At 37.4% G+C, this 11506-nt stretch overlaps 1 protein-coding gene across 1 annotated transcript in view; it reads left to right on the top strand.

Moving 5' to 3' along the window:
- REEP3 (receptor accessory protein 3) overlaps positions 1-11506 on the top strand; it is a 116357-nt gene that overhangs the window by 82133 nt on the left and 22718 nt on the right. Inside the window, exon 3 of the mRNA XM_006889023.1 lies at positions 9653-9729. Within this exon, the coding sequence (XP_006889085.1) occupies positions 9653-9729 (77 nt within the window). The remainder of the gene's footprint in view (positions 1-9652; positions 9730-11506) is intronic.

Genomic DNA, 11506 nt, shown 5'->3' with positions numbered 1-11506 from the left:
TGTAAAAAACCCAAACAAACCATCATGCTGAGGAAGGGTGGAGGGTCAGGTCAGTGAAGCAGAGAAAGACTAGCAAAACTGATTTAAATACTCACTACAAGAATACGCTTGAGCGTGGTACAGGAGCATGGCACAGGATCAGGCAAGGCTCAAATCTGTTATTCATAGCATCACTGTGAGTACTAGTTAACTTGACAGCACCTAACAACTACTACTGTCTGTGACTCTTACTGGTGTACAACAGCATGCCTTCCACCAGAAGATAATCTTCTATATACTTGAAATATTTGCATTGCTTTCCATTTCTATGATGGAAGTCATGGAATCATTTTATAGTTGTCATTCACTTTTTGTTTCTATGTATGTCCTGGGATCTAAATCCCTTTCATAAAAACTTTACCTAAGAATGTAAATTATAAGAAGCTCCTTTTGTTGAAGGCTATTAAAAGACTATGAAATGAGACCTGCTTTTCTTTCTACATGAAGGATAGGTAAGTGCATCCTTATTAAATGGAGCATAGTCTTTTGATAGTAAATTTAGCCTGTGGGTATATTCACTTTACAGTGTTCTCTTGGGCTTAAAATAGCCTGTAATCCTTGGAGAAGAAAGTAAAGTTAGAAACACCATCACAGCCTTGTGGATTTTTGAGTATTGATAAAAGCAAGTGCTAGCTTGATGATCAGATATACCTTATTAAAACTTTATGTACTTTATATCTTATAAAACAGAATATCATTATAAATATGATTATTTCTATCACAGATGGCTCCATAATCTTCAGAGCAACTTGCCTAATTATGAGTATAAACTATTTTCAAATATTAATTGATAAATTTTTCACCTATAAACATCTTATTTTAAACTATCACATTTCACTAGTCATAAAACTAATGTATAACATTTTTCATAGCAGAAAAATGATTGCTTTTACGGTGACCACTTCTTAAGAGTAGCTTACTGCAAAATACTTTGGAAAATGACAGAAACATCTTATTTGTATGTTAGGCCAGTTTCATTAGTTCATTCACTAAATATATATTGTTCCAGGCAACTAAATCCATGTTTAGAAAGTAAAACAGATAAAACAAAGTAAGTAAAAAAATATTATTAGGCCCTAAAATAGTTTTCATGTAGTCTTACCATTGATTCTTTTTTATGCACTTTATTATTTGGATATCTTCTTGGCCTTTCTTTCAGAATATACTTAAAGTTTAGGGACTTCTGATGGTGCAGTCTGTAGGGAATTCTGATGCTGACTCAAAGCCCACATGTCTGTGGCAATTGGAACCCACCAGCAGCTCTGCTTGAGAAAGATAGGCAGTTTCCTCATTGTGATCTATATCCTCTGAAAAGCCACTGGAGAGTCAGCTATGAGTTGGTTCTGACTCTATAGCAATTAATGTAGTTGAGTATTTAAAGTACATCTTTCTAATAAGATTATTTATTCCATTTATTATATTATTGAAAAGTAGGTAGAAATTGGTGCCCAAGTCATAGACACTGACAGTGCAAATGATAACACCTTCATCCAGTTAAAAACCACACTTACAGAGAGATCACAGTAATTTTTAAGACTGTATTTCTTTAAGGGTGATAGAAATACTAGGAAAGAAAAAGTGGTAAACAGATATACAACATAATGAATATAAATTTACTGAACTCTGCATGTCAAGAATAATGAAATAGTGAATGTTTTCTGATACCTATTTCTATGCGTAAAAAAAATCAAACCCATTGGCATTGAATTGGTGTGACTCAACCTGCTTGGCTTCCAAGAATGTACATTTTTACAGGAGAAGATTGCCCATCTTTCTCTCATAGAGCTGGTAGATTTGAACCACTGACCTTTCCATTAACACCCTGCCATGGAACCATGGAATGTGCTGTACCACCAGTGTGTGTGTGTGTGTGTGTGTGTGTTTAAAAAATTTAAAACTAGTAATTCTTTCTCTACCCCACTCTGCTACATGAAAACGTCAACCATTTTTACCCACCAATTTGTTCACACATACTTAGGAAAGTTTTGAGACCATCTCCCCCACACTTTCTTAACAAGTGTAGAGCAACCTCCTTCATCTCCAGATCATTGGTGATTGACAGTACCCATCACTACCTCCCAAAGAAGATAGCTGTACCACAGCAGCAAGTACCACCATTATTAGCACCTACTTGAGCCTAAAACCAGTGCTTATTTGGTCTTGCACTTGACCTCCCAAACATGTTTTCTTTTTATTAAATTGGAAAAAACTACAATCACTATAAAAGCTCATCATGCTTGATAAAGTAGGAGTCATTGAAAATGAGATAGAATGACGTAATAGCTTCAAAAGTTAGTTCAAATATGCCAATTATCTTTAATTAAAGTCATAGGACAAGGCTTTTAGTTTTACAAAAGGTCACTATAGGCCAACGCCAGGTAACCAACAGCAAAGCAATAACTTATAATAATAATAATAATAACAACAACATGTAACAATAATGTCAGGGTTGAAGGAGTATAGAACTTTATTTCTCTCTTACATAATAGTCCATAACAGTGTCTATTTTAGCAAAGAGTTCTCATGCACCCATTAAAGATACTGCTCATTTTCCACACTTAGCATCCAGGTTTTCCTGCTCTTTTATAACTAGCAGGAAGGAGAAAAATATACTAGTTCTGTGGTCCCCCTACCTTGAAGGAGGCTCTGAGAATACAGGCCCTGCCTGAGCGACCACAAAGCAGCCACAACCCTGTATTATGCCTTTTGATGGATAGGAAGATGCCACCACTACTGAAACCTCTTGTTTCAGTGCCCTAGACCTTCAGTGTTTACAGCTGTTGTCAAATCTACTTACCTTTGAACCTATACCCAGCTTTCACAGATGGCCTTCCTCCATGCTGCAGAATGAAACAGAGACCCTCAACGGTGAGCTGCCTCCACACTCTGCATAACATAACTTTCTTTTCTTTCTTTCCTTTTATCTCAGAGGAAGATGCAGCCTTCTTTTCCACAAGCCTGCTATTTTTTCCACCTATGTTCCCATGAATATCTTTCTGAAATGGTCAGCGGGAGTGAGAAAAGCCCAGCCTCCTGGTGCTCCTGGAGGCACACCAGGAGCAAGAGTTTCATTTATTTCATTTATTCATTTATTATTTAATTCACAGACTGTACTCACAGCTGTGGTACCAAGAGTGGGGTTTATTAGGGAAATAGGAAAGGAAAAGAGTGGGAGAGGCAAAGAATATTTTACAATGCAGGTCAAGTTTAGTCCAACAGTCCCAAGCCAGATAAATAGCAAAACACAATTCCTTGATTAGTGAAAGTCCTGGTTTCAGTTCAGCAGCCAAATCCAAATCATCCAGCATGGTTTTCCTCAGAGCAGTTTTAAGTCAGCTTCTCTTTGAATGATCTGGCAAGAACAACAAAACCTTTAAATATGGCCTTTATCTCAGGACTCCTGGTTACCCCTTGTCACAACAATGCCATAATCTCTCCGCTGTCATCACAAGGGTTTCACCACGAGAGTCTTATTCTCACCAGAGTTTTCCTCCAGTCTCCCTCAAGTTTTGCTGCTCAGTGTGGGAAGCACTCTCTTATCCTAGGCACACAGCTGTTGATGCTCTGCAAGACCATGTGTCTGCAGTTGAGATAGCTAGAGACCAAAGAGAGCTAAAGTAATGACTAAAAAAACCAACTTTAGGCTAACACTGCACTTTGGGAAGGCAGCTCTTTACCAGTAAGCCACCAGAACTCCCTGAGATGATGCTTTATTATAATAAATTAAAAAACTTTTATCCAATAAATTAAAAAACTAATTGTGGTGTATTAAAAGTGTCTATTAAACTATTGACTTTTATTGACTAATGTATTTTAATAGATTATTATATTTGCTTATATGCATTCTTAAAGTTGATAATTTTATTTTTTCCTACCAGTTTTTGGTATCAGTAATGCATTTTATTTATAGTGTTTTCTGTTGAACTGGAGATTTTTTTTCTCTCTTCACATATGCTTACTTATACCTACATATTTAATCTTTTGTGGCTCACCATTTTTTTTTCTACTTTGACTTTTTTGTTTTGGGGCAAAACCTTCAACAGTAGGTTGAGTGGCCTTGAAGTATAGTTTTAATAAAAGCTTTGCTGAGTAATCATTTGATATAAAAACCCTAACCAAATCCATTAATGGGAAAAGAGAAAGCAATGTATTTTCAAGGTTAACTCTCCTTGTGGTTTCTTCCATGAATACATATGCTCATAGAATTCATTTCATTATGATTTGCATTCATTGCTTTGAAGTCTAGATTTCTGATAAAGAGATTAAGAAATCCATACATTACAGAGAACAGATTGTCAAAGAAAATATTTGAATCCTGAGGTTTTGCTTCTATAAAATTGTAGTTAATATTCCAGAAGACTGACTGTTCAGGGATACCTTATTGATTTGGTAGTTTGGTTTTTTTAACTACAAAGAAATTACTCTTTTCCTTTTATTTTCCATCATTTATATTCTTAAACATCCCCACAAATTAAATACTTTTAATTTTTAAAATAAATATTACATGCCTTGAAGCAACTATTAATTTTGTGCATCTTTAGTAAAGTTGATGGCTTCATGTGAAAGTAAATAAGCAACAGCTGTTATTATCTGTGCAATCCCTTCCACCCCTGTTCAGCTCTGTTGGCAGATAGATTATGACAAATGATGGAGTATTACTTTTTTTTAACCATTTGGAAGAGCATAAACATAATGAAAAGCAACAAGCACCAATTTAAATAGTTTTACTTACACTGTGAGCATCTCCTCATCTTTCTATGAAGAAAACGAAATTTAATGTACTCTAAGTCTCCACTTTCATAGGAAAGAAGGTGATAACATTTATAGTGAAATCTTGCACTGACTATAGAGTTGAGGGAGAAAACTGGGAAATTCTAGAGAATTGGAGAGCCATAAGCATAGTCTCTCCAATTTGGAGGGTCAGCTATCGGTTCCTTCTGACCCGATATTAGACAGCAGGTCTGATGGCAGGGAGTTCTGGTGGCCTACACTAAGGAGTTGAGTTGCCAACCCAGGGACAGGCTGTTCGAATCTACTAGCAGCATTGTGAGAGAAATGTGGGCAATCTCCTGTGCAATTTACAGCCTCTGAAAACCTGCTGGGAGGTCAGTTATGAGTTGGTTCTGACTTGCTGACAGATGAGTGTATGAGCATGGGTCTGATGGCAGCAGCTTTTTGTAAAAACTACATCATTCGAGGTTCTGTGTTGCTCAGTGACCTTGGACAGTGTTCCTAACTCTCTTGGTAGTGAAATGAGGAGAGTCCTTCCTATGATTTGTTCTCAAACTCTGTACTGTGCAACTTTAGTGTTTACTTGCATCTTCTCAGAAATTCTAGGATAGGAAGGTTCCATCTAGAACATTTTCACTTGTTATTTCCTTTGCGTTGTAACTCTCAGGGATAGGTGTCATTTTAAAAAGTTTGCTCACATCTATTGCCCCTTCCAGTGTTATGAAGATTCTCTCTTCTGTTATAGTTCTTTTTTTCTTCTTCACTTCTTTTTTTTCTTCTTTTTGAAGAGGTCTGTGGTCAGTGATAACCTTATGAATATTGTCAAAAGGTAAAAGTCCTAAATTAGAGTCTGGATTTTGAAAACTTAAATAAATGAGCTCATGTATTGTTGTTGTTATGTGCCATCAAGTTGCCTGCAACTCATAACGACCCTATGTACAACAGCCCTAAACCCTGCACTATCCTTTGCCAATCTTACTGTCTCCAGCACACCTACCCCCAATACCCCAGTCACCAAATCAATCCACCTCATAGAGAATCTTCCTCTCCTGTGCTGTCCCTCCACCCTCCCAAGCATGATGTCCCTCTCCAAGGACTGGTCCCTCCTTGCAAAGTATGTCAAATGAAGGTTCAGAATCCTTGCCTCCAAGGAGTAGCCTTGCTTCACCCTCTCCAGGACAAATCTATTCGTTTTCTTAGCATTCCATGGTATATTCAATACTCTTCTTCAAAACCACAGCTCAAAAGCATCAATTCTGGGGAGCTCTGGTGGCCTAGTGGCAAGGAGCTGCAACTACAATCCCAGAGGCGCACGGTTCAAACCCGCCAGATGCTCTGCCAGGGAAGGAGGGCCAATCTCCTCCTGTACCAGTCAGATCTGATTTGATGGTACATTCACACAAAAATAATAAAATTTTAAAAAAGCATCAATTCTCCTTCTATCTTCACTAGTCATTGTCCAGCAAGTGATTGCATAGACCATGGCATGTATCAGGCACACCTTAGTCTCCAGACTGACATTGTTGCACTTCAGTACTTTAGGGAGGTCTCTAACCACAGACTTTCCCATCACAGTATGTCTTTTTCTTTTCTGGCTGCTAGTGCCAAGAGTGTTGACTGTGGATGAGAGTATTATTTGTTTGCTTTTAAGGGTAAGGCCTGAGGAGGGGAAGAAAACAGACACAAACACACATTATATTTTAGCTCCAGAAGATAATCCTTGGTCTAAAGATAGACCTTGGTCTAAAGCTAAGAATTGACAACTGAAGACAGGAACATTGAAGGATGTTGTCGGAAATATCATAATTGGCTGTCATTAGGTGTCATTGAGTACAACTCATAGTGACCCTATGAACAAAAGATCTGAACCCTGTTCTTTCTTTCACCATTCTCTCACTTCCTGACACACAAGAGTCCATTGCAGCAGTCACCATGTCATTCCACCTGGTTGAGGGTATTCCTCTCCTTTTCCAAACCTCCACCCTTTTCAGTATCATATCCTTCTCCAAGGAGTAGCCCCTCCTACCAATATGTCTACAATATGTGAGGCAAAGTCATCATTCTTGCCTCCAGAGAGCACTCCGGCTGTACCTCTCGAAGACATACCTGTTTGTTCTCTTGGCTGTCCACGAACAGTCCGTACTCTTCTCCAACACTACACAGCTCAAAGGCATCACTTCTTTTTCTGTGATCCTTATTCTTTGTCCATCTCTCAGATACGTAGCTAGTAATTGGGAAGACTATGGCCTGAATCAGACGCATGTTAGTTTTCAAACTGACATCACTACTCCTCAATAATTTGGAAAGATCCCTAACTGCAACTCTAGAATTGGTTTCCCATTCAACAATTTGCATTTTGTTTGGTCCCCACAAGGACTCCATTCCTTTTTAATTCCCCCTTTCCTATTTCTTCTTGCCTTTAAGCTTTATTCTTGGGCCACATGCTGCCCTTTTTGATGTTAAATGGTTGATTGTCTTAAGGAGTGTTCCTGTTTATCCTAGAGACTTGTTTGCCATATTGTCTCCAACAAACTACTGAGCTTAAACTTTGACAGACTTAGTAGGTCACAGAAGCTTGGGTCTGCCTTTTTGGGAGGTTTGTAGAATCATGTTTTTTATTGGGGGGAAAAAAGCTTGGAACTGACAACAGTGAAGGATAAATGCAAATCAAATAATGTGCTGTATTTACTTTGGATTTTGTGATTTGTGGGGGTTTTTTTGTTTGTATGTATCATTTGTTTGCTTTTTGTGTGTGTGTTTTTGTGTTTGGTGTTGGGTTGTGGGTTTTTTCTTTTTCAGGAGAAAGAATATATAAATTAGAGTAAATTTATATCATTCATATTTCACAATGCATTTGTTTCAGATACATTATTCATGACTGTGTTTTAATGTTCATGTAAATTTAAAACTGCATGAGTTATAGTAGTTGTATACTGACTGTGAAATAAATAACAATCTGTATTAAAATGAAATAGGTCCATTTTCTGGATATTTATAAGGACCTGAATCATTCTGTCATTGATTATAATAAGAACAAGGAAAGTAGAGCTTATTCTTAGACCCCCACAATCAGCAATTTCTCCCTTTCTCTGTATGGTATTATTGCTCAGTAGCACAAATGCTAGATTAAATCAGGCAGTTTGTTTTCCTACTCTTCTTACATGAATTGGGGCAAGGCGTTGTACCTCTTTGTGCCATCATTTCTTTAAAATCTGTACTAGATGGAATAATACCTATCTCATATTGTGGATATTGTGGTGGTGGTGGTGGTGGTGGTGGTAGTGTTGTTAAGTGTCATCAAGTCGTAAATTACTCATACTGACCCTATGAACAAAAGGCCTGAACACTTGCATAACTTTCATCATTTCTCCAGGTTCATAGCGTTTCCGGAGGCAAGCTATTTCGGAAGTGGATGCCACTCCTGCTAACAAGATTATTTTAATCAGGGAGCGCCACCAAACACTGTCCACCATTGGTAACCATTATCACATTTGACACATCAGTGTCACAATGTTTAACATCGCAAGCAACCATGAGTTACCTCTGTAAGCAAATGAACAGACCAGTGCTATACCACTTACAGGAATGTTTGACAAAAAACAATTAAAACCAGCCTGATACTGAACAAATGTGTTTTTAAGTAGGAGGTCAAATCACATCATCTCACACCCATTAGCAAGTCAACATCCCACTCTAATCGTCACCTGAACCAGCAAACAGACCTCTGTAGAATCTGGCTGCTGCAGACTACTTCCAAACTGGATATTAAGTGAATTAATATATCTAATGAGTTAGCCCAAGGGTCACTATGAGTTGGAATCGACCACAACTAACAGCATTTATTTAGCATGGTATTGTGTATTAACTATTGTTGTACTAGTATATAAGCAGAAGAGAAAAGGTTTGATTCTTTAAATTTCAACACTCTTGAGAGGCATCAGAATCTGCACTGAGATAGGTGGAAAGATGTAAATTTTGGTAACTACATCATAAAGAATTCATCTGGCAGCCTTCCAGAAAAAAGATGAATACAAAGAACCAGCAGAGTAGCTGGGACCATTTTGTTTGCTATAACCAGACAAGAGGTAAAAATGTCCTGAGCTGCCATAGTGATAATAAGTGGAAAAAGAAACATGTTTATAGTTTTAAATGAGGGGATCAGAAAGAACTCTGTAAGCCTGGAAAAGTGATTTATAAATTCGGGGACCAGCATTATAGCTGTATCATTAATATAAACTCATCGTTGTTCTTCAATTTCAGAACAGTTTCCAAATAGATAATGCAGAATTTTGAAGATTAAATGCAGCTATATATTGTGCTATGTTATTTCTATAACTTAATTACTAAAAATTTTCACAAAGAATCATGCATGTATATAAAGCATTTTAAACATCTCTTGCCTTTGACCGTTGGTCCTGCAGTTATGGAAAATATTTTTGGTTGTTCAGATTATATAAGGTTGTTCAGATTATATAATCATTCAGATTATATAAGGCCCAGAAATTTATTATTCCTTGATTCTTCTATCCCAAGGCTGGTGATGTAGTAATTGTGATGAAGAAACATAAATCTGTTTACCTAAAAATGTGAAAAAGTCAGACATAATTCTAATTCCCAAAATTAAACCATCACCTATTTCTGCTGCCCACTGGTTTGATTCCTACTCAACAACCCTCTCCCTGATTTCAGAAGCTGTAAATTTGGCGGGAGAGGACTGCCCATCCTCCTGTGGAGCTGCTAATGGATTCAAACCACTGAGCTTTCTGTTAACTGTGCAACATGCACCATACTATGCTGAGTTCATTATAGTATGTAAATACAGTTATTCAGACTTGCATATAATTCTAGTTAATTTCATGAGTATTTTTTTTATTCTTTCCAGGTTCGATGGATGATGTACTGGATTGTTTTTGCTCTCTATACTGTGATTGAAACAGTTGCAGATCAAACAGTTGCTTGGTAAGTTCTAGTACCATGAAAGAACCCGTCGCTAGAATACTTATCAGTTGTCTCAGATTCTCATCTGCTCTTGTTATTCACCAGATGAACTTGAGCAAGTTTTCTAAGTATCCCTGCCCATCTCTGTCCTTCAGATGTGCTGGTAGATTCAAACCACCGAGACATTGTGGCCTTCTGGTTATAGCCTCCTTCAAATACAAGTATATTCTTTTCTCCCCATGGCCTCTCTTCCTGATTCACGTCCTTACACACCTCTCCTTAATATTTTACAAAAGAGAAACTTAACTATCATTTTCCTTACTGGTAATTTCAGACATCTTTTCTCTTTATCTTCTTTTAGCTGACTCCTCTTTTGAAACTCACAGAATTTAATATTAACCACTGCAAACATTCAAACCACACGTTATCAGCATCCACATTGATACGCCTATTGTTTGGCTCCGTTATTCCAGTCAAACCTGACCTGTATCTCAATGGTTCACTTCTAGCTAATCCTCGCTGTCACCTCCAGTTCTCCTGTTCTCCTTACATCATCACCAGACTTCTTACTGGTGACCACCCGGTGTTCCTCCATTACTTGCTTGCTCGTGCTCTCTCATTGAGACCTCCCAATTACTACCTGATTCCTAATCTGATGCTTCCCCTTGGCTTTTCGTTTTTCCACTGCTCAACATAGTCTTGTCTGTTTTTCCATTTCATTTATTACCTCAAATATTGCTCTTGTTAGGAAAAACATGTCTAAATTAGTCCTCAAATCACTCGTCTTCTTTAGCTGTTCTAACTGAAGCCAGAAAGAAAGAAAGAAAAAAAAAATCTCACATGGGTGTCAATTTTAACTTTATCTAAGTCTTTTACTGGCTGGGTCAGCCACTGCTTCTGTTCACTCCTGTGTTGGGCTCAAACCTTTACTATTCTCTCTTTAAGCCACCTTTCCATCATGGCTATTAGCAGTGTTAGCACATTAGGTCACGTTGGATTTGCTAAAGAAAAAAATAGAAGTCATCAGACCTGAATGTTCTTAACAAACTGCCTTTATTTATGAGCATCCCTGTCTCTGCACCTTCCTTCTCGTCTGACTTGAAATATGTTTTACTTCCTCTATTCCTCTGAACATTTTTTACCTATTATGTTTTTGGTGTTAGAGTTTGGAGGAGGGTTATTTTCTTTCTTTTTTACTGCAGTAAATGTATATGTAACAATTTTTTTCATTCATTCATAAATTATTCATTCATGTATATAATTTCATGACATTAGTTAAGTGCATCATGTTATTCAGTCATTATTATTATCCACTATCCATTTCCAAATTTTCTTATCACTCTGAACAGAAATTGAATGTCCCCTAAGCCATTAGTCTCTAGCTCCTGAGGATGTTCTGGTGACCTAGTGAGTAAGAAGTTGTGCTGTGAACTCAAAGGAACACGGTTTGAATCCACCAGCTGCTCCTCTAGTGAAAGATCTCTTATTATGGGATTTGCAGCCTCTGAAAACTCTGTGAAGGGTCAGCTATGAGTTGGCTTCAACTCAAAGGCAATAAATTAGTTAATAAATTACCCTCCCCCTAATAGTCATGATTGAACTTTGCTCTCTACTTAGGTATTTCCTGTAAGTAGGACCATGCACAAGGAAGAATTCAAGATACTAAAGAGTTGAATAGAAGATTTCAAAAGGCAACATGGGATGACAAAGCAAAATATTACAATGAAATGTGCAAGGAGTTGGAGTCAGAAAATCAAAAGGGCCGAACTCGCTCAGCATATCTTAAGCTCAAGGAACT

This window comes from Elephantulus edwardii, unplaced genomic scaffold (assembly GCF_000299155.1).
Source record: "Elephantulus edwardii isolate Elephantulus edwardi_28Jun2011 unplaced genomic scaffold, EleEdw1.0 scaffold00074, whole genome shotgun sequence".
Classification (NCBI taxonomy): domain Eukaryota; kingdom Metazoa; phylum Chordata; class Mammalia; order Macroscelidea; family Macroscelididae; genus Elephantulus; species Elephantulus edwardii.
The sequence above is the reverse complement of the archived record's forward strand: the minus strand, read 5'-3'. Positions and strand labels throughout refer to the sequence as shown.